The sequence below is a fragment of the Sparus aurata genome, chromosome 3, assembly GCF_900880675.1.
Source record: "Sparus aurata chromosome 3, fSpaAur1.1, whole genome shotgun sequence".
Taxonomy (NCBI): domain Eukaryota; kingdom Metazoa; phylum Chordata; class Actinopteri; order Spariformes; family Sparidae; genus Sparus; species Sparus aurata.
The window spans coordinates 9,330,294-9,354,433 of NC_044189.1; the positions used below are offsets into that span (position 1 = coordinate 9,330,294).

At 44.3% G+C, this 24,140-nt stretch overlaps 1 protein-coding gene across 1 annotated transcript in view; it reads left to right on the plus strand.

Annotated features, from left to right (window-relative positions):
• The window catches only part of crybg2 (crystallin beta-gamma domain containing 2), a 50,228-nt gene that overhangs the window by 16,580 nt on the left and 9,508 nt on the right, over positions 1-24,140 (plus strand). The window contains exons 4-8 of the mRNA XM_030411954.1: positions 255-3,136; positions 12,430-13,588; positions 14,644-15,405; positions 21,153-21,200; positions 23,693-23,811. Coding sequence (XP_030267814.1) covers positions 255-3,136; positions 12,430-13,588; positions 14,644-15,405; positions 21,153-21,200; positions 23,693-23,811 — 4,970 coding nt within the window. The remainder of the gene's footprint in view (positions 1-254; positions 3,137-12,429; positions 13,589-14,643; positions 15,406-21,152; positions 21,201-23,692; positions 23,812-24,140) is intronic.

Here is a 24,140-nt window from a genome sequence, read left to right on the forward strand (position 1 = left end):
ACTACAACTGATTATTAGCTCCATAAAAGTACTTAAGGACGCTAGAATAAATATAGTTGATTTTTGAGTCTCATCCCAACATGGTCAGATACAGATGCTTTGGGTTGGTGCCTCAGTCTAAGCAAGCGCCTGTATAAGATGACCTAGGGAAGAGATTTAACAATCAGCTGTCTTTCTCCAGAATCGTTGGCTTCCTCTTTACAGTAACTACGTTATTTTAATGAATCAACCTGTCAATGACCTTCTTCTTCTAGACTCTGGACGTCAGTCAGATGAAGTTGGACCAGACCAACATGAAGAGGTTTAGTATGTCTCAACCAGAGCTTGACACCAGCGATACATTTGACATCCCTTCTCCTCCTCCTGTGGCCACAAACCAGACAGAGGCATATTTCACTCTGCTTAACCAATCGGAGCCATCTATCGCTATAAACACCCAAACTGAAGCAAATGAGCCGCGGACGAACTGCTCCCACCCCGTTGATGTACACCAGGAACCGAAGAGAGCACCGATTGCTACCATTCCTGAGCTTCAGCTGGATGATCCAATCTCATCAGAGATGAAGGACACTCCTGTTTGTGATAACTCATCCGAAATAGATCTCAGGTCATCTGCCTCCACGACTCACACAACGACCACCTCTGCGGTTGATGATGAGACTGTAGCTATCGTTCCAGTCAGCCAGCCTGGAGTTGAGCTTGAAACCTCAGGTCTCAAAGCAGCACTTGTTGACTCGGCACGCAACGGAGAGAGTGGCAATGTCATCTTCCAGCAGTCTGATACGAAAACAGACACCTCTCGTACGGAATCCACTGGAGTTACAGTGTCAAAATATCAGCCTCCCAACAATAAACCCAACACAACAAGTGTCGACGCCCAAATAGATGCCACTATTACAGAGTCAAGGCCTGTTCCTCACACTGACAACTCGGCTCTCAACACATCAGCCATCGATTCCACAAATAACAGCCTACATGACAATGACATCCTCCGGCAGTCTGACACTAAAACAGACATCTCTTTCTCCACCGGAGTTACAATGTCAAATCATCAACCTGATGCCCCCAACACAGCTGGCTGTACGAATCAAAATGATAAACCCTCTGTGAAAAACGTTGACTCCAAACTTGACAAAACTATTACAGAGTCAAGCCCTCTTCCTCCCACTGACAACTCAGCGCCCAATGCAGATTCTGCTTCTGTCCCTCAAGAAGTCGTGATTCCTCGCACTGAGAGATCTCTCCCTGAAACCGCCAACAGTGTCACCACAACATCAGCTGTCAGTGGTGAGAGGAGTTCGCGTCCTGTCGATCAAGACAAAGTATACGGGGAGCTGTATGATTCACTTTTCCCCCAGAATTTCACCTCAGAAGTCTTATCTTCCCTCTTAAACCCTCCAGCTCAAGTCTATTCTGAGATTAGGCACCTTGACACCAAATCAAAACCTGTCATGATTAAAACTCGTAATGAATGTCAAACGGAAACAAACGTGACATACTCTCACCTGTCGGCTTCACCTACATTTGACACAGCTGCTCGCAGCCTGGATGATGCTGTTGCCGGTTATACAAACATGAATTCAGCCGACAGTGAGGGAATTTCTCCTGGGGAGAGCTCCAGGTCTACTTCGTACCAAACCTCTGCTGTTTTGGGGCCTGATGGAGACCTAGATATCAACCACAGATATCCACCCTCCTCTCTTCTTTCAGGCTCTAAACCAGCTGACAACAACACCATCCCTTTCTCAGAGCTGACCCACTCTCCTTCAGAGGTTAAATCAGGCAGTTTCAGAGGCCCTGTCAAGTCAGTCCCTGTGAATCAAAGCTCTGCCCCTCCTGCTTCCGACTATGTAACACCCCAGGGGACTGATTCTCAGATTACTGAACCCATACGTAGAGTGATCCTTGTCAAAGAGTTAGTCACCGACGAAGCGAGCGCTGATACTGGCTCTCTTGTTCCTGTGCCTGATAAAATGAGTGCAGTGGAGGACCTTGAGAACAAACTTGAAATAGCAGTTCCTCCTGCGCGGATGGAGGGGCTTGATGGGCCTTTAAGTCCGACATATCTGAGCATGGGATCAGATGATGGCAGCGCCATGGAGATCTACTACAGCGCTGAAGAGGACAATGCAGACAGCGAGGAGGAAGAGATGTACAAGGTGGATAAAATAGAAGACCTTCGCGTGGCAGACAGGGTGAAAGAGGCCACCGGGCTGCCCGAGGAGTTTACGCGGCAGGGGGAGGTTACAGGAATGAGGCTGAGCGAGAGAGGCGAGGGAGAAATGAGGGTGGTGAAAGTGCAGAATGAGGGGGGCAAAATGGACACGGAGGAAAAGAAGGACGTCAATAGCTGGACTGAGATGCAGCAACAACTGAGAGGTCAGACTTCTTCACAAGCTCAACCGCGAGAAACTGGATTATCTGAGTTTCTTGTAGGCAGTGATGCAGAGAGTCAGGTGAAAGAGGAAGCAACGAAAGTGTTTCTACGGGTGAAAGAAGAGGGGCAAGAGGAGAGAAAGGAGGAGTTACTGGCCACACCGGTTCAGCAGGTGAATAAACTGATGGTATGTGAGTTCGCTCCACCCTCCAGTGAGCCGCGAGGGCAGGGGGAGGGCTCGGAAGGAAACTGGACCAAGGAGCTGGAAACAAAAGACCACCGCGATGGGGAGAAACCGAACCCGAGCCAGGAGATACAATACCTGGCTCACAAAGACATTAGTCCTGCACATATGCACACCGCATCCAGCGATACAGGAGAGGTAGACATGATCACACCCAAAGCTGGAGGTGAAGCAAGCACAGCAAGCACAATAATCAGCAACAATGCCACAACGAGTCCAGGTCAAGATTCCTGTGGTGGAGTCAAGGTTGTCACGGGTGCTTTGACATGCAGTGCTGAGCTGCGATCAGATGCCACAGGGATTGAACACAATAGAGCTCCAGTCGAGAACCAGAGTAGTGAGTGGGTGGATACAATTACTCAGCACGCAGACAGAACCTGGACGATTCAAGAACAGGTGGCAGTTGAGCTGTCAGCCCCGGAGAAAGACGCACGACGTCCTGACACCGAAGCTGCAGATACGCTCACAGAGAGATACCAGCATCCAACAGAGCCCCAACTCGACCTGTATCAGGGGTAAGTGGACAGTCGTGTTTTTTCATGAGTCACATTTTTTTGGTTTGAGCCGGTGGCTGCTTTTCCTTAATCTCTGTGTGTAACTGATAGTTTGGCAGATGGTCCGATAGTCAGATAGTCAGTACATTCCAGAGTTGGGGAGCAATGCGGCAAAGCGAAAACACGTGAGAGTTATTTTGACCTGAGAGTGCTGTCATTGAGGAAAATCGCAGCCGTGTAGCTTCCTGTGCTGGTATTTACAACATACAGCCCGTGGGGAATGTTAGACACTTCAATTAGCCTTGATGTTGTCGTTAATGTAGGATGATATACTGGTACAGCCCAGATGACTGACTCTGACTTTCTCACCTTACCGCGTCGTAACCCGATGAGGGCCTGAAATGTGCGATGGATAAACATTTCCCCTGATAAAGAATTCAGCGCCTTGTTTACCAACAGAGCCGCCTGCATACCTGTGAAGCTCTTTGCATTCCCTTTTTTACTGCAACGCATGTTGATTGATATCACCTGTCACCACTGGGTGTTCTGAGCTTTTGCTGTCACATACCCTTCGGATTCATGACCTGATTCAGATCGACTAATCCAAGGTGCAGTCCAAGACAACGTCGTGATCCAATCGCTGTGTTAGAAAGTAGACGGCTAACCCTCAGATTCTACAGCGCAGCCGTAATAGGCCATGTTTGTGGTGCCATCAGGCACGCCAGGGATTTAGTTAGTTAACAGTCTACAATTAGTACAATAACCAATACAGTGATGAAATGAATAAGGCCATGAATAAAAAAATCTTCCTTTTGTCCAAGACCAAAACACTCTCCATCTCCTGTTATAAATAACAAAGAAAGGCAGCGAATCCTTCAATTTGAGAGGCATGAACCAGCAACTGTTTGATATTTTTGCTCGAAAATGACGATTAACAAGCGATTATCGCAGTTGTGGGTGATTAATTTTCTTTAAGTCGATAAACTTGAACTAACATCTACAAAACACTCAACATACTGCAACAATTATTGTTTCAACTCGCAGGTTACTCGAATGTTTAAACGATTTTGACAACCGTTGCCGAATCATCTTCTATCGACTGACGAATCTCTTAATCAATTAATCGTTTCAGCTCGTATTATAATGCGGATGGATATACCACTCGCCACATCGCCCTCATTCAGGCACTGAGGGCCAGATGCTCTGCTTTGTTTGCATTTTGGTGACATTATGTTTCGGCTGCAAACAGATGGCAAGAAAATAAATAGATGATTGCCCGGCACTGTTGGAGAGTTTCGTTCAGGTGTTACTCATTTATTGTTAGAGACATAAATGTAACACATAAAGTGAGTCAGTGTCTCCGATTCTCCAGATTTGAGTGATTGGGTCACTTGCATCCCAGGACCTGCTGTGTGGTTCATGTGCCACGCTTGAGGTTTCAGTATTCCTGGATGTATATCCACACAATACCAACGTGTGTCATCGCTGCAGGAAACGCTTACAGCGTCGCACTGGGTCTCGGGGCCAGATGGCTCATTTGCATATAAATATATGGACGGTATGTCACGTGGTTATGTTTTGGTATTGCATCAGTTCCATCTGAAGCTGGCCTTTGTCCAAGGATTTATATTAACTAAGGGACAGATGAGGCTGAAGGTGATCTCACAGGGAAGAACAGTAGACACGTTTGAGGCTGTTGGAAAGGAAAGTTGCTCTCTTTCCAGCGCCAGCTTCAATTTGCCCAAGGAGTCAAGTTAATTACTACATAACACTTGATATAAAGCAAAGGTAGCTAATTTGCATAATAATAATGGTGCATTTGGTGTTTATACCATCAGTTTTATACAGTCAAAACAGTATCGCAGCTTATCAGGTGTAATGTGCTGCAATATACAGTATGGTCTTTTGCATTTTAACACCACAAGATGGCAGCAAAGACATGTTTTCTGCTGCAGTGGAAGTCACCAGTGGATCGTATTACCACAAATAGAAACAGGAGACTGTGGAGGCATCAGATGAGGGAAGAAAAAGGGGCACTATTGTATGTGTAGAATATGTAGAATACCAAGATCAACTCAAACAACCCTCCTCTGTGATGGTACAAATTTGAATAAAGCATCGAATTAAGTTTTTATGCACTTTTTTTTATTCATGCATTCCATGTTTTTTTTATAACAGCAAATCAGCTTTCTGCTGTTGTGAAAACCGAAAGATCACATTTCGAGAGAGGCTGAGTGAAAGCGGGGAGCTGAACTGTACCGCTTAGGAATGAATATTGTCAAAGAACAAGTTGTTTTGGAGCGGAGGGTTTTGTGCGTGCTTCTGTTTCATCATTTTCATAGATTCCTTTTTTTTTTTTTTTTTCTTTTTACATAATCTGCCAACGAGCAAGCTGTTTCCTCCTACGCTTAAAACAACACCAGTGATCAGGCATGCTATTGCTCACTGAAAGATGAGGCATTCAGCCAGCCCCACCTGTCTGACTGGGTTCTTCTGTATCGCTGTCATGACCAGTAATATGCGTTCAGCCACCTGCCTCTGAGGTCGGAAAAATGTGTGTTTTTGTCAGCCTCATTCTAAATCTATTATTTTTTTTATTTTTTTCGCCAAAAACAGTGCTGTAACATCTGCCACATTATTGAGGCTTGTTTTACATTTTCCATGATGAATTTATTAATTTTTTAAATCAAGTTTCATTTTTAGTGGGGGTTTTTTTTATCCTCCATCAAAATGTGAATGAGACAGAGACGTCTCTGACAGGTGACATGTTGCTGGCAGGATTAGATATGAAGCCAGTTGAGCCACTTGTTGATCTTAGTCAGAACTTCGCCTCGTGAGCTTCGTCCCTTTTGTTTTTCTCTCATGTGTGACTGGCTGTCGTTCGACAGCTTCACCTTGTGAGTCAAGTGGAATGAGTAACTTACCTCTGCTTGTAAATCACCTGTCAGCTGAGCATGTGGACGGACCACATCTTGACCTGACGGAAGTCATCGTCCTGAAATCCTACCTCTTCACAGCATTATCGTGCCAAGACCTTGGGCCTCATTCAGACGAGGCATGATGATGTAATGTCATGATCGACCTGGTAATCGTGGAAATGTGCCTAAAACTCTCATAATGGCATTAAAACATGCTGCAATCACTTGACCTTACATTTTTGCAAAGTTACAACCATTTTATTGTGTCACAGATAACAAATGCTTGTTTTTTAACACCTTTTTAAGTGGAACACAATCAAACAATTTGAATCAGTCATCCTTAATCCACAGTGTGTCCACACTTCTTAGCCTTGCTGAGCCTACAGCCATAGTGACAGGCTATAGGATTTGAAATGACCGCAGAGATTTTTCTATCCCAATCCAAGATAACATCTTCTATCTTCCCGTCCCTGAGCCCAATCATTCAGACGTTGCAGTGAAAACACCAGTCCTCACATGCATTCTCAGTAAGGGCAGTGTGCTTGAGGCTGCTGATAGCGATTGTTGCTAAAAACACACACAATGGCCCTGTGGTGAGAAGCTGAAACAGAATCAACTCTACAGAAAATGCCATCCAGTGTCAGGCTGTGGCGAGCAATCCCATAAGCCGCCCATCAGACCGGCTGATCAGCAGTGTTGTTGTTCTCACTAAATGTATAAAAGGACATCACAAGTATAGCCGCCTACTTTAATACTTTTGATCGATGGTTTTTATGATTTCTCACAAGCAATAGTTGACGCGACACGTTGGATGTGTGAGTAAGATCGATAGCGACACACGGACGAGCATTCAGAGGTCCTCGAAGTTGCTTTGAGAAAACCCTAAACAACATTCTGCTGCAAGATGATTGCACCAGCGAGGGAAATACACCGCAAACTTGTTGCAGATGGAGAAGGGAACCTCTGTGGAGAGGTTGTTGTTCCCAAGCTGGGAGCCAGAAACCGGGCGCTGTCCAGACGGAGTTCATTGACCAAAAGATCATACTCTCCCAGCTGGAAGTTCTGATTGGGTCTGAATACAGCTTTTCGGGCCAAGAATCTGTCTGAACACTTCTGTAGAAACTCAGCCGTTTTGTTTTGATGTCTCCAATCAGACCAATAAAAATGTTCCAGTCGTTTCTTTGCAGTTGTCTTACATGAGCCAGTTTTATGCTGTTTGGACTCTTGAAGCTGCTGTTCTGTCGTGGAGAAACAAACCTTTCTCCTGCGCCTCCTCCTGAGCCGTCATTTAGGTCAACCAGCTCTGAGTGGGTAATTTGCATCCCAGGAACTGCTGTGCGGTTCATGTGCTATGCTTGCGAATTGCATTTTCTTGGGCACTCGGGCATATCAAAGAGCCACGCAAGAACAACATGTGTTATCACTGCAGGAAATCTTTATGTTTTGTACCACACATACTCATAAGATAATGACCCCCTTTTAGCTCTGTAACGTGTCCCGAAACCTGTAGCACTGCGTCTCTTGCCAGATGGCTCATTTGCCAACAAACATATATATGTGACACAAGTTATGTTGAGGTGCTGCAGCGATTGCAAGTATTTTCTGAAAGGGCCCGCCCTTTTCCCACACACTTCTTTCAACGCCTTTTTATGGTACTGTGTGTAAACGATCCATCTGGCGCTTTGGGTTACCTGCCACCTACGTTAGCCAGCTTGGGCTGACATAGAGTTTGATATGCTGGTTGCAGCTAATGTGGCCACGTGCTGCTAGACTCAAGCAGAGATGACGAGCGGCCTTCAAAGATCTGGCAAACTCCTCTGGTCTCTCTAAGTACACACATGATATTCTTTTCATTTTCAAAGTCGTAGTTATAAGCTGCGGTTCCCTTAGTACCCTTTGAACCCTACGTTACGCCTGGTAACTGTACCTACTGTATGACTATGGCTGTTCCGTCTGGAATCGGATCAGTGTAACTCTACAGAAGGGTAACAAAAAAACAGTACGATACCGAACAGTTGTTTTTGGTACCAACTGTTGACGAAGGAATGCGAAAAACAACCATTTTAAGGCGTACTGAACTGAACTGAACCAATTCAAGCAGTTTTGCCCAACTTCCTCTGGGGCTAGCTTGAGACCTGTGAACAGACGTTGACATGCCAAACTTCAAAGGTGAAGTAGACAATTGTGATTGTCTGGTCTCATTTCTCAACCATCAACCGCCTTTCTCTAGAAGTGCGTACTTCACCTTCAGCTTTAAGCACATAACATAAGCTCAGTGCTAATGCTTCATCGTATGAAGGCCACGCAGTAAAAACTGGACTTAAAATGATTTTCATGTTTGCCGCTTAACTTTTAACTCAGTGATTGATGGCGTGCAAACTACACTTTAACCCTAACCTCCAAGCTCGGTAGAGTTGCAGGGCTGGTTGGTGTTTGACATCCGGACAGATGGCTGTTCATGTAGCAATCCAAACAATCACGAGTCACACTTCTGTACACTGGCTAATCCCCTGCAGGCATGGAGACAGACGAAAGTAAACATACTTTTTAGCTTCCTTGGAGAGAAGGGAAGCTGAAAAAGACAACAAACAAGCCAGTGGGATAAACCTGCACTCTTCACCCACTCATAGATTTTAATGTATTTTTAGAAAGACACTCCAGATCTGACAAGATTTTTTTTCATCCTGTTATTATGGCAGGTATCACATGTCGGCCTCCCGAGAGTTGCGTGTGTTCTGCTTGAGCTCGTCAGTATTTGCAAAGAGCTCTAACTGATTGGCAGTAATTCAAAATCAATGTTGATAAAGGCTCCACCCTTGATGTGTCTGTTTCCAGTTGAATGTTTCCACTCTGTTCTGAATTTGAAGCCGTGTTTCTGTGTGTTTTTTTTTCTGAAAAGAGCATAAAATATCCTAAACATCCTTTTGAACCTTTTGTGCGCACATGGTTGTCATTCTCAGACCTGGGCGCCTTAACAGGAGCCATTCAAAACCAAAGGCATGTTTCACAGTATTCTTTGGTGTAAAGCATGTTGTCCGCATTCCATCATATTTTCTTTTTGTCACCCAAGGCGGAAGAGCGACATTAGAATTTAGAAAAGATGTTACTCAGTACGGTATTTGCTGTGAAGTGGAGTTAAAGATCAGCATGGAGGCCGAGTGTCCTAAAAAAAAAAAAAAACGAGGTCTACAAATTATAGCATGCTCATATATATAATTACACGGGTCCTTTGCCATTTTTATGTGCAACGTTGACATTCCCCAAATGTGGCGTCACACCATGTACTAATCCAGACAGACATGGGGTCGCTGTAGAGGCTGGTACATGTTCTAACACATGTTCTCTGCATTGATTTTGATTCCCAGGTGTGTATAGAAATAGTTCTCAAACATTTTTCTGCCAGAGGACCAAAAAAAAGATCACACCATCCACCCGACAATATTTACCAATCATTTGCAGTGATAGCGAAGCTGATAGAAGTGCGCAGTAACATCAGCAAACTCTTTAACTCTTTAATGTCGAACCCATATATATCCCCTTGTCATCCATGCCCCCACATCCTCGAGGGGAGCCTGCCCTCCAGTTTGAGAGCCTCTGATTATCAAAGAATGTCCCAGCACCTTTAACTTGATACACTAATGTACCATATGTGGCTCCCATCCATCAATCTTCCTGTTCGTCTCCTCCAGTCTTATTGTGTCATTAGTGTCATAATTTGCATGCTCCCGTGAAGTCTTGGCTGAGGTTTGGGATCGCTGCCAGAATTTTGCAGGTGCGGTTCTGTCACTGGAACGGCAATGTGCTCATGATGTCCCAGGTCGTGGATGATAGAGGGAAGAATTTTTTTGCTTCAGGTGTTGATTTGAAAGAGAAATCAGTCGATAACAATGTTGGATGTTTTTACACGACTCGCCTCAGTTTTTGCCGCAAGTTCAAGAGAAAGAACTTACCATGCAAATGCTTGTGGAATTTTTCTTGCCCAAAGTCAACCTCCCAGGCTACATGCTTGACAGGCTGTTCCACCTTAATTAATGGAGGTTACCGGGGATGCAACGTGACATGAATGCCGGCAGACAGCTGAGAAGTCCCGACTGCTGAGAACATTGGATCTCAACTTGGTTCTCGTTTCCCAAGGGAAGTTAATTTCCGTGGGTTGCCAAATGGTTGCAGAGGGAAAAAAAAACCTAAAATAATATATATAAGACAGGTTCATTGAGTGTGTTTGTGAGAGCCAAGGTTAAGTATAGATTCAAACACAACATTATCAATCAAGGTATCACATAAATTATGTAGGAAACTTAAAAATATAGAGGATCAGTGTAACAACACAGAGGTCTACCAAGCGTTTCAGTATTTTTTGTCACACTGCCATCGTACTTCAGTTATGAGAAGCACAATAAAGGTTTCCATCAAAATGTATGATTTGCTAGATTGATTAAATGTAAATAAATGTATAGAAATAGTGTATTTATTTATTTATTTATTGTGACTTAAACCGAATCTATGTCTCCGTGGGTGGTAAAAAAAATGAAGATGTTAAGATAGCTGCCATCCACCTTTAAGCTTAAAAGTACCCAATTAAGCTTAAAATCGGAAGGTAAATATACCGTGGTTTGTGGTTAAGTGCCCAATTGTCATGGAGAAACCAACCACTGTGTTAATCCTATTGTAAATACTGTCTCCATTCATCGACTTTCAGTTCGATCTGCAGAACCGGTAGTTCGAGAGTGGCTCATTCTTTGGTCAGTGTGCATCTGTTCAGGCCCTCCGATACTCAAAATCTTTTGCCCCGATGGTTAAAAGTTCCCAACACCAGCATATGTTACTGCCGTCTTTCAGTCTTTACCGGAGAGAGAAAAAAGAGCATTTTAATAACACTTCATACTATTTCCTGCTGCTAGGTTAAAATGTCAGTCATTGGAGAGGAACAGAAGGAATGTACCGTAAGGTCGAGTTGTGACCTTTTCGTAACACATCACCAAATTCCTTCAAGTAATTCACAAAGGCAATTAAATTCTCATGACCTTTTTGATTAATCCACCCTGGGCAAAACACTCATCTGTTTCACCTTTTTGATGACGGTGAGTCACGGTGTCCGTTCTTTGTGCAGTTTCACAAGCTTTTTCACCTTTACCGGTAGTCACCCACACATTCAACCTTTTTTAGATCAACAGTTTTGGAATCGTACCCCTCCTTGAATTGTTCTCACCATGCTGACTGTGGAGATCAAGATGTTTTACAGGTGAACGACTCCGCTGACGCAGGATCAACTGAAACTGCTGCTTGACTTCTGACAGCTACTTGACATCCAAATTAATTCTTAGTTTCCGCGCGGCAGACGATACTTGCGGAGACGATTACGCGTTTTTTTTTGCTTTGCCTAGCCTGCATCAGCTTGTCAGGTTTAAATGCTTATAATTCCAGCTCGCCTTTGAAGAAAAAAGTGTGCAGATGTGAGAATGTCAAACAGTTTGACACCATATCTACGGTGTACCGATATTTCCACTGTTGTCCCAGCTTTTGTTAATAATGTAGAAGTTCTTGTTCTGCGACAGAGACGAGAATCCGACTTATTTGAACCAAACAGCCAGAATAGCTGGAGGAAGAATACAAGCTTCACGGGGCAACTGAAGATGATTTGCCGCCGGATAACCAAATTCAGGATTGTGTTTTCACTTTGAGGAGGAATTCAAGTAATTTAATGATTCACTTTCATAGAGTTTTGGGGACTTGTGGCAGACAGAACACATTTAAGAAACCATTACAGCAGCAGTTGCAAAGATATCCAGACTACTAGTTACTAGTATTGGTCAAACTCCAAAAACACAAGGCACCACAATTCCCATAATTCAACTGGATAGTGTCTCATCTTCACGTTTCCAAGTGTTGACTTCCTGTCACGATGACTTGTCAGCTTACCATTGAGTTTATCGCCATTTCTTGTTGCGTGTGCTGTGATTTAAATGACGAAAAAAACATGTATTTCAACCCTTATTCCCATCTTTTACATGAAATTAAATTATAATGTATCATAGGGTGTGCCTAAATTATGTGCCGGTGAGCCTGATAAGAAGCACCAGGAAGTGTAAAAAGCTAGTCTGAAGTCCTGCGTATTGTTCTAAACTCGTGCCGCATTTAAGAGATCCCTAATTGTCAGAGCCATTATATTGTACTAATTCTGACGTCTTCATGAACTGTGTTTGGCACTGCATCCAAGGCAAGATCCTCAAAGTTGTTTTGCATAATTTGCATCTTGGCATAACGTGACATACCACGCCCCGGAGGCTCTGCAGCCTTTGACACACTGATCAAATCAGACTCCCCGCCTGTCTCTTGTATTTCTATTTTGTCATCTGTTGCCCCCTTTATTTTGTCTTTCCCTCTGTGTTTATCCAGGTCCCCGACAGCTCCACAAGTCTTTGCTTCAGAAAATCAGCCGCCTGAAGCCGACCAGGAAGCGGCTGACAAAATGAATTCAGGCTACAGCAGCCTGAGCACCAAACTGACCATAAAGAACATATCTCCCTCGCAAGAGGATGAATCCAAACGCTTCCGTAAACTGTCCCTGATCAGAGAGGGTGGTGCCGCCGAGGCTGGCCAGGATGCAGTGGAGTCGAGCACAACGAGCACCACTGTGACTGAAGTAAACGGAGCGGATTTAAGCTCAGAGTACAGATGGAAGAACAGATTTGAGTGGGTTTCTCGGGATAGGCCATACACACCAGAGGATTCCTCTTATGCTGATTCTCTGAGTAACAGAGTGTCTGACACCTACTCCGGTCCCTCCTCCCTGTCCTCCTCTGCTCTGCCCGAGGCTACAGCATACAAATATGTTAGCCACGCCTATTCCTCCGAAACCTCCACCTCCCCAGAGGAGCACATTACCCCTGGCAACAGGCTGTATGACAGGGCCAAAGTTTATCTGAGCGGTGAGGGCGAGCCAGCAGGGGAGCGGAGATATGAGTGGAGGAGCAGCTTAGTGGAGCAGGAGGAGCCTGCTGCAGCTGCAGGTGAAAGAGAGCGACTGAGGGAGGCAGAGCCAGAGAGGATAAAGTCACGCTGGGACTCACCACAGCTCCTCGTCTCCGGCCTGTCATCGACACAGCAGAGCAGTTACGACGCCACAGACAGCTTCAGGGACCACGACGACTACGACTCATCCCGTTTTACTGGAGTGTTCCAGGCCACGCGCGTGGAGCTGGTCTCCGAGCCTGCAGCTCCCCCCTCCACTCCCCCTGCCTCCCCCGACACAGACTCCCCCAGCCAGTTCGAAATGGATAGTCTGGTGGATACCCTGAAAAGCATGGGACCTACCCTGAAGCCCAGGCACACGCTCATGCGTCCGCCAGTTCCGACCCTCGTCTCCTCCCTGCCTCCGATCGTGGAGGATGCTCCCAGCCCTGTCACCTCCGACGTGCCCGACTCCATCACCAGTGCCCTCAACGGATTTCACTCTCAGCCCACTCTGCCAACCCTGCCTGCCGACCTGGGATTAAAGAGGAGCACCGTCAGAGACACACGTTCACCCCTGGAGCTGATGAAGCAGAGCCAGCAGGTACTGTTACATTCAGAAAAAAAAACTCAGTAAATGTCTTTGCATAGTTAAAACCTTCATATCTCTTTACACAGACTTCACAAAACAACAATGAAAATGTATTTTCATGCTTTTTGCATGATAACTGAATAACTACACATTGTTATTATTATTATTATTATTATTATTATTATTATTATTATTATTGTTATTATTATTGTTATTATTATTGTTATTGTTATGTTATATTTTTCTGGTTCTTTAAGTTCCATGGCTGAGTTCCAAGTGTGACGGAAACAAACAATGCAATGCAAACAAACCAATCAAAACGCACATGAAGCATGTGACTTAGATCCTCAGATCTGTAACATTATAAACATGGGAAAGATGGCAAATTGTTATCAGTTCACCACTTCCTGATTTATCAGCAACTGAAAAGACAATGTTTAGTGAAAATGTGAAGGGACTTGGAGCATATTTCAAGGTCAAACAACATATTTGATAAACCGTTAGCTTCTGTGAGACAACAACTAACGTTAGCATTCTAGCTAATGTCTTAGATGATGTGATCGGAAACGCTTGAATTCATATTCAAGGATGTGAAGCTGGATGTAATCCAACAGAAATGCTAACTAGGAAGTGCTTGAATGATAACGTTTTCAAGGTTTTCACTATCCACCTTTTTTTTGGGTTTGCTGATTGATCAGTTAGTAGTGAAATTGGGAACAACTTTTCAGATTCCCTGCATTTATACAACATGCAATCTGGAAAACGGCAACATAGAATTATCCAAGAAATCAAGCTTCTGTGACGTCAGGGGAAAATAGCCGCCGTGTGAACCTAGCACCTAACAGTTATGGATGGAAACACACACTAACTGGCTTGAAATGTGTCCACAATAAAAAATATTTGGTTCTGCTCGAGGTTTCTGCTTGTTGAACGGCAGCTTTTGCTCATGGGAAAATGTTCATTCTCTGTCAATAAATTGATTAAAGAGGTAGACCTGTGGCATGGAATGACTTAAGACAAATAAAGATGATTGATTGGTTGATTGATTTTTTCATTGCTACTTTCAGAATGTGTTCAATCACCAGCAGGACCAGCAGCAGATTGGAACAAGAGCTCTGAACTTGCCCCTCAGATCATCTGCCACCAACAGTATTGTGATGAGGAAATCCTCTGACTCTTCACCTGATGAGTTATTGTCCCCAGTGCATAATGGAAATGGAATACTTCAGTCTCCCAACACTGGCTCTCGCCTTGATAACAGTGTCATCTTTGGAGGCTACAGGTCGTCCTCCATAGATCAGACACATGATGGCAAACAGGCCCATCGTCAACTCTTCCGCGCCGCCTCGCTACCTGAAATAGGGCCAAAGGAGCCTGACGTGGGCTCTGGAACAGACCTAGCCTCATCCCGCTTTGAGCGTTTCTCCTTCCTTTTGAACTCCTCGTCCTCCGCATCAGGCTCCTTGTCCGGGGCTGACGATTCTAACGCTCGCATGAGTCGGCCCCCACAGTTGGGCGTCACCTCGCCACCCTCAAGCAACAGTCCCACCCGCCTCCTCAGCCCCACCAGCTCCATGGACCACAGACCGTTCGCACCAACAGACTCCCCCCGTTCGATGTTTGGCCAGACACAGGGGTTTGGGATGGGGATGGGTGTTGGCAATGGAGGACTGGGCACTCCCATCCTGCAGCGCAGCTTCAGCAGTGAGGGCATCATGGGGGTCCAGCAGACTCCATTGTTCATCAGTGAGCAAGGGGGTTCTCAGTTCCAGAGCCAAGAACCCGAGAGGAATTTAACAATGAAATACAGAGCCTTCCCGGACGCTTACGTAAGTATTACCAGTGTATTCTTAGGCCTGTGTCCACATGGTGCTTGTTTCTGGGCTGAGGGTTTCTTTTTTTTTTTCAAATGTTCCCAAAGTTCAGAGAGTGTAGGCGACCAAAAAAGCAAGCGGCCAATCATATATTGGGTTGGGTTGTGACAGTGTGAGCTGATGTCAATCAAAGCGAACATGCAGTATTTCTTTTTTCCTCTCACCATACAAGCGCTCCCACCCAGCACTCCCAAGCTCTTCTCTGCCTTGAAGAAATGCCATGTGGACACGGGCCCTTGCTAAGTCCTATAACTGCTTAGTTGACTGTATACGATGAAGTGAGATGAGCTGCAGCTGTAGAAAATGGAAATGCATAAGAAATTGTGTTTCTACTTTATGGTAATGAGCTTGTACAGCATATTTATGAGATAGCAGGCCTCAGCTCATGAACAGACATGCACACAGTGTGCAAATTGTGCAGCTTTTCCTGCATACTGAGGCAAAGATAAAATACTGGAATCATTCCAGTGTGTACATTCGCAGTCAGCGGAGGGTTGTGTGCGGCTTGAAATGGCACCTACATCTAAGGTAGCAACATCAGAGAGAAAATCCTCTACATATGTGTCTGGCTTTTGTACAATACATGTGTTTACTTAGCCTCGCTCTCAGATCTCTCCCCCCCCCCCACCGCCACTGTACAGAAAGACAAACAACAGGTCAGCTTACATTAGGTGAGAGAGATGACTTCACATGCGGTTTGTCGTGCTGGACAACAAAAGTCCCTCTTTGTCTGGCTCTTGTCAACGTACGTTTACCTTCACGTACAGCGTCATGTGCAATTTATAGAGCTGCTCAGTGCAAATATTTGTAGAGCGCTCACCGTCATTAAAACAGAAGTGGCTGCGCATGTTTCCAGTGCATCTGCAGAGAAATGTTCTTTCCCTGGCAGGGAGGGAACAAGTGTACTCAGTGGGTTCCAAACCCTCCACCTCCACCTGCACCTCCACCTGTCAGGTACATGCTATTCCCACTCAGCATCACTAAATCACACAGAAAAAGGGTGTGTATCCAGCCTCCTCCAAGCACATGTGTGCACTTGTTCTCACATGCAAGCATACGTGTGGGCTTAACCGATTAGGGCACGTCTTAAATGTCTTTTTCATTGGCACGAGAGGTTCACACATGGGGGCGCACATACGCTCTCTCTCCCTTTTTACGTTCCCCGTCTCTCGCACAAACTAATTCTGCACCACCGACACTTCTTTTTAGCCCTCTTTCCTGTTTCACACCTCAGTGAAAGAAACCACAAAGTATTGATCTCACAGTCAGCCATTAACCATTACCGTCAAATGCAGACAGCGCAGTGTGCCAGCAGTTAAGAAACCACAGAACCGATCCCCGCGGGGGAGGCAAGGATGTTGTGACAAGCAGTTAAACCAGAACTGTACCCTCCGCCTTTTAATAACGCTGCTCGCTGCAATATATCATCTCGTTGATCATTTATCTCCACATGCAGCGATGGTGATGTTATTTTCTCTGCATGCAGACGACAAAAAGGAATGTCTGCCGGCTGCTGGAGGTGTAACTACTCGTTAGACTCCAGCTGTTCTGCGCAGTTTAAATACAAATGTTTGCACAGGATGTTTGCTCGCGCTCGAACAATCCTCACTTCGCCCTCTGTGATGATCAGTAGCACAGCTCCTATTTACAGCTCATATTGCTGACCGGGCCGCTGAGACTGAGACTAACATAGAATGATGTGTTTGGGCCTCTGCAAAATCCACTTAGGGAAATATTACTGCAGGAGCAACAGTTTTGAGACTTTTGCAGCAGGGCTAGAGAGCAAGACGAGCAACGACATCACACTTGTGCTACAAATACATAAAGTTGCATCCCTGCACAACCTATGATTAGATACCGGAAGCCACCTTGGCTGCGGTTTGTTTGAACTGCATGTCATTTCATATGCATTAAGTTAAAGTTTGTTTTTTGGAGCCAGCAGTTGCCACATTTGGCCTAGAGGGAGGAGCCTAGTGTTCAAAAGCATTGCTAAGCGTGACACAACACCTTATATTTGACTCTAAATGGGAGCATAGCGTAATAAAACCAGCATCAACAAACGATCGAGTCCATAAACTCATCAGGAAACTGTTAAATCGAGTGAGAAGTGGGTTCATTTCCGCATAAGCTTATATACAATCGGACTTCTTTTTGAAACCAGTGGATTCACCCCATAATATTGTGCTAAAATGTGGATTTCGACATCGTGTTGCAGGTTCCACGCGCTAGATGACTGATCTAAATGCCACTGACAGTTTAGAAAAAGGTGCAAGTTACTACGCAATCTGACGCAATAATATTTTATAGTATTTTATATAACACTTCAATCTACATAATCTACTTTTTGTGTCTGTGTGACTTCTTGTGCCAAGGAACCAGACAATGGAAGTAGGTTATTAGCGTCATGTTATAACGAGGGGGGGGCGGATGACTGACATAAAGGAGAATTGGAAGGGACTTTTGAACACGCTGCAGGGCTGATCGCTGTCTCTGTTTGTCAAGGCATTAATAAGGTTACATGCTGTAATCTCTAACTCTCAGTGGCATTTTCTCAGCCAGCCAGCCAGCCAGGTGGGCGTGAGGCCTCTCAATCATTTAATCCGAAACACTGAACACTTTCTTCTTCTTCTGTTTTTTTTTTTTTTTTTTTTTTTTCCTCCTGTCTCCACCGGGCACCACACCCTCTCCAGCTATCTGTCTGTTCCTGCAGAGACAGGGCCACACCTCGTCCTTTTGTGTTAATCCTCGCATTTCTCTGCTTGTTTGTTTGATATTTGATGAAGTGGAGTTGACAGGGAGAAATTTAAAAGGGGGGTGGGGGGGTGAGAGAAGATGGCAAATGCGATTATCCGTTCTGTTCCATGAGGTGGTTTTTGTTTTATTCCTCAGCTATATGAAGCAAATGTTTCTTTTTCTTTCCTTCCTGAGTACGTGATTTGCTGAAACCGCACATTCCATCTGCGGTAACTAATTTTACGGCGGAGCAGATCTTGTGCCCAGGCTTCAGGGAGGGAAGGGACCAGGAGGGGAAAAGGTGTCGGGTCGGTGTCACTTCCCACGAATTACGCAGTTTTCTGACCTTGTTTTCAGTGAAGCCGAGAACGAAGTGCAGATATTAGCCATACACGGACGTAAAACTTCAGTGTGTAAATCATTGAGAATCCTGCATTGGATTGTTCCTATTTTTAGGGAACTGCTACATTTTTAGGCCCAAGCTAAACTATTAATCTTGTTAATTGCTGTTTTAATTGCAAGAGCTACCAGTGCCTAAATCAGCTGTAGCAAGTGGAAGTTCAAGCTAGGGGCTGTTGATTTCACCAACTAACATGTAAAGTTAGCGTTAGCTCAGAGTACCATGAGTCAGATTGCAAAACATCATCAGGTGAAGTAATTTACTAAGAGTTTATGATGATAACATTTACTGTCCAACTATGCAGCTGTAAAAGTACCGACATGTTTGAACATCACAATAAACCTGAATATTAGGCTGTGTCCTTTTTAACCATGTTCTGGCTGAACACTCGATTCTGTTTGGCTGCAGGTTGAATCTTGAATCAGATTCCCAAATCGTAATATTCATTTATGGACGGTGATGAGGCTCGATAGCTAGCTAGCCGTGTTGTTAAACATGCCGGCATAAGCCTGTCGTTTGGTTTGCCTTCATTGTTGCTACCTTAATGTTAGCTTTCCTGCTAATATCTGAGCCAAAGGGTTCTGAGAGGGTTTCCATAATCAGGAATGAATGGCCTCCTCGTTGTCCATTAACTCCTGATAAATGGACACCTTGTCTGGCAGACTGCTGTCAGCTTAATGAAATCTAAAATGGGGAAACCAACAGCGTAAAGACATCCAACGGCAGCCTGGAGTTTATCTCATCACATGAATATCCTTTACATGGCACTTTTCCTTTTGACTTTTCCTCTGACTGTTTCACGCATACCAGCACTGCAAATTGCTTGTAAGGAAAACCTGTGAGACCGACTCGAGTGTCGCAACCAGTCAGGCTGTCAGCTCTCCTCAGTCGTCTCACACACCAGTTCTGATCAGGTTTTTCTGCCCAATAGCATTCACATACAGTATGCCGTACATGTTACACGCTAAAGGATCTTAAAAGTTGCCTTTTTAGTTTTTATTGACTATGTAAAAATGACGGCATGCACTATGACGACATGGTTTAGGAGAAGACAAGTCACCGTTCATGGCATTTACTGCAGCATGTTGTGGGTGAAAGCAAATTGACAGCAGGAAACAGACTTTAGCGTAGAATTGAAAAAAAACTTTAATGTCAACCATGGTGGAAAATTGTATTTTGCACATTTGGCAGTCTATTAAAACAAATGAACACAGCATGTAAGAGCAATAATTGACAAAATGAGTATTCAAACTACAAAAGTACAAAAAAAATGACATTTATGACTTTTTATATGTTCTTTGCTGACAAAGGCGTATTGTAACCTTAACAATCAGGGTGATGTTAGCATAAGTTGCTGTAGACTGAATGCTCAAATGTACAAAAATACAAACAAATTAATATTAACAACTGCTGACTCAAGATGCGGGAAGAATTGCAGCAAACCCACAGTTGGTACGAAGGTCAAATGTGGCTCTGTTGGTGGGAAACTTTTTTTTTTTTAATGGTTGCTGTGGTATGATACGTCTTGTGAATAGTCATGAGTCACTTTATTTACTAGGTCAGTGCTGAAAAGGTACCAGGCAACCATTCAGCCCCCCGGCCTGCTCTCACTGAGTGTAAAAAGGTGTTCGGTTACGGTTTAGAAATGTCCAAATGCTTTTGTGTCCCAAATATTTAGCTAAAGTTGGCCGAGATTGGTTCTTTTTTTTTCCTGAAAATTTACGAAAAGCTATATTAAATGGGAGCGAGAGCGTACGCTAATGAGAACGAGGTGAAATAGAAGCTTCTGTCGGAGGCCCCTCTTTCGGTCGGTAACAGGAGCCGGATGATAACCTGTTTCCGACAGAGCTTCCAGAGAGTGTAGGGGCCAAGTGTTACCTGAGAGCACACACACACACACACACAAAGACACATACACAGACACACACACACACACCAATCTCTATGATAAATCTATATGCAAATTAAACAACACCGACCTGCTACCACATTCCAAGCTGCGCGAGTCGACATACCAAAATTCCAGCAGCATTGCCAGCCGAGATTTAAAGACTTTGGGAATGTACGCCCACACACAGGTGAAACAGTGGCTTTATTCATCACTGTCCAGTCTTTCAGACCAGTTCTCAGGTGAGCTCATGTTGTTGTTATAAGCAGGTGGGGTAAGAACAGTAGGAGACGTCAGGTTAGACAGATACAGAGAAGGAATGTATTCCCCCTCACCGAAAAGACAAGAAGCTTGTTTGTCATGAGTGGTGTCGTCTATCCTCGTCTCCATTCAAAGACGCCCCCAGAACGGGTCGACACAAACATCAACCAGTGTTTGGATTGTCTGGCATGTGTAAAATCACCGGATGAAGACTGGGCGTAACCTAAAGGATCGTTGAGGTCGTTGCGTCATTGCTTTCAACACCAGTGATGATATATTGGCCCGTGTCCCACGACCTTTCGTGCCAATAATGAGTTCCCTCAGGATGTCAGGGAATAGTAAACAGAAAGAAAATGCTCTGATAAATAGGATATGTGTCGTAAAAGGTTTGTAAAATTCTGTTTTTGTCCTTCTCCGCAGCTCACGAAAGAGAAGGAACATGGCAAGCTCAATCCTCGTCCTGGAAAGGTGAGTCTGCACGCACCGAATACTCTCTCCAGCACATTCTGGCGAACAAAGATGCCATCGAGATCAAGTTCACATTCAAAGCTGACAGCTACTTTCCCTCATCAACTTAAACCAGCCACCAGGAAGCAATCCTCGAGGCTGCTTTTCTGTGGAATATGCTTTGACACCGGGTTGGATAAATAATGCTTTCATTTCCTTGTGTTGACAAGTGGCACAGACTTGAAAACAGTTATCGGAGGATGTGGGGAATAGAAAAGGAGACCGAAGCACCAGCCGTGTTTACAATAACTTCCTGGCAGAAAAAAAAAAATAAAACCAATCCTTTACATAGTTTACATAGAATTTCATTTTCTTTTGTCAGGGCGTCATTTCAGAGACTAAAGAAAATGACAGCTCGAGTTTACCTCGAACTAGCAATTAGTTTGAGACGTAGCTGTGGGGTAGATTTGGTCTATCAAAAGCTGTCAGGAAAGCAAGGCGGTGCATTAAAAAAGCACAGCGGAAACATCAGATGCTGTAGGTCAGATCACCGCGTTTAACTGGACATCTTTAATCGTACAGTTATGGGTGAAACTAACGATTTAACATATCTCAGCAATGCAAATAAACAGGCACCTGTCTACCCAGGAGGGACTGTTGTTAGCGTGACGACAGTGATTCATTCAATAGAGACTACAAAGTTTCTATGTCATTATACCCCAGTTAATTTTTACCTGATTCTTTAAGTCCTGTAGCTCGATGCTAACTCGTAATGGACATTTTTGTTAACACGCCAATGGAGTGTGATGAGCATTTTTAGCTTCAAGGTTAGCTTCAGATTTGGCCCAGATATCCACGAGCATAAATCCTTGATCCAGTGACTTTTCATCAAATTGCATCATCAGGGGAAATTTTTGGCTTATGATTAAAGACTTTCCAAGCTAACACTATTCCCATTAGCCTCCGCTCTACCCTCTGTTTAGTGCTAATTGGCAAATGTTAGCATGCTAACACTCTAAACCAAAATGGTGCCAAATCCTGATATCTGCATTTAAACCATCTCTGAGGGACACTGGGTAACCCTCATATATACATACGGCGTTGTCACTGTGAGCAGCTGAGCATGCTAATGTTAGCACTTAACAGTGTAGAACACATACACACAATGCTTTTTGCAGTCAAACGTTCAATTCTAAGTTGTTAAAGTTAATGTTAAAATGTGGTCACGAGCCATTCATGTGGTCTGGCATCATACAGTTACACGTTCATTCAATGACTGCTTCACCTTCAGGGGGGAGGAGAGTCATCTGTAAAAGGCGTTCGCCCTATTTTGTTTTTCTTCCGTTTAACACATGTTCTCCCATCAGGGCTATTTCATAATCTTTTTTCATGAGGAGTGTCTGGTCAAACTCTTTTGTTCTGCATCAGAAAACCGTAAAAAAACCTCCGTGGAATGTCTGGCTGCGGATGCCGTTTAACCGCATACCTGCTACCGGCGCCTATCCCAGGATGGCGTTCGTTATTAACTAAATGTCAGGCCTGCTCCTGCACGCAGCTGACGTACAGTTTTTTCTCTGAGATTGTCCATCAAAAGATTCTGAATGCTGGAGGTGGAGCTGACATTTAGGCTGAGCTCCTGGATTTTCTTCCACGCTGCAGGGCCTCAGACCTGACCGGACGAAACATGCCGGCACTCGACGCGGAGCGGTTTATTTTGAGAGGCTTTTATTCAAATTCAGCCCGGAGATTCAAAGAACCTTTTAGACTGATTTTAATATTGTTCCGTGTGTGAAATATATTTCAGAAACGCATCCCCAAATGTCCCACAGATCGATGCCATAGTGCAACTCAACTGTCACGCTGCTTCTTCTTTGCCTTGTATGATTGTTGTATCAGATGTTTTCAGGGGATTTTCCTGAAATTTAAGATTCAGGTTCGTATATGAAGCTTGAGATAATGCCACCGGATGATACTCTATCCTTTTATTTCCCCATAAACATATGTAGGATTCTTCAGCAGCACCGGTTTATCTCCTGCCTGCAGTCAGTAATTCTTTGTCAATGTTGTAACTGTATCCAGTCTGCCATTGTATCCTCATCCTTGTCCTGGAAATGGCTTCTAACGTTAAGATAGAGTTTTGAATCATTCTATTTGATTTCATAAACATTTCTCAAGGCTTTTAGACCTGATAATCCTTCTGCTTTAAGGTCCCATATTGTAGAAAATTAGATTTCAATGTCTGGTCGTTGGTGCTTGTTCAGGCCTGTCAGGGATGACCAATCAGAGCAGACTGGGCTTTTATGGCAGGAGGGTCTTAAAGAGACAAGCACTAAAACAGACGGTTCAGACAGAGGGTGAATCGACGTGCTTTTGAGCATTAAAGCATGAAGACATCCAAAATAAAAACCTGAAAATGAGCAGTTTTCAGATTTTTGGACCTTGGACCTTGACGGACAACCTTCAGCCTTCTTATATTCGTATTATTAATTGCATCTGTCCATTTTTGTTCCTAGATGTACATCTTTGACCGCCCGGGGATGTGCGGCCAGAGGACCGAGGTGCGCGGCGACGTCATCGATGCCACGCCCTGGGAGCTTGAAGAGACCATCTCCATCAGGGTCGTTAGAGGAGGGTGAGAGGTTTTAAACACGTGCACACATCTTCTTACTTGTGTATTCATCACCAATTAAAGTCAGAGAACGGTGAAAAATGTCGATCAGCGTTCCTGAGGCCCAAGATGACGTCCTCAAACGTCTTGTTCTGTCCACAAAGCAAAGATATTCAGATGGCTGTCGTAAAGGAGCAAAGACAGCAGAGCACATTCACACTTATGAAGCTGGAATAAGATCATTTTTGCTTTATCCCCTAAAAAAGATAGAAATGCAATCGCCTTATTCCCTCCAAACATCTAACTGTCCTGCCACCAGTTTATTTTAAGAAGCTGCTAGTATTTCTGTTGTG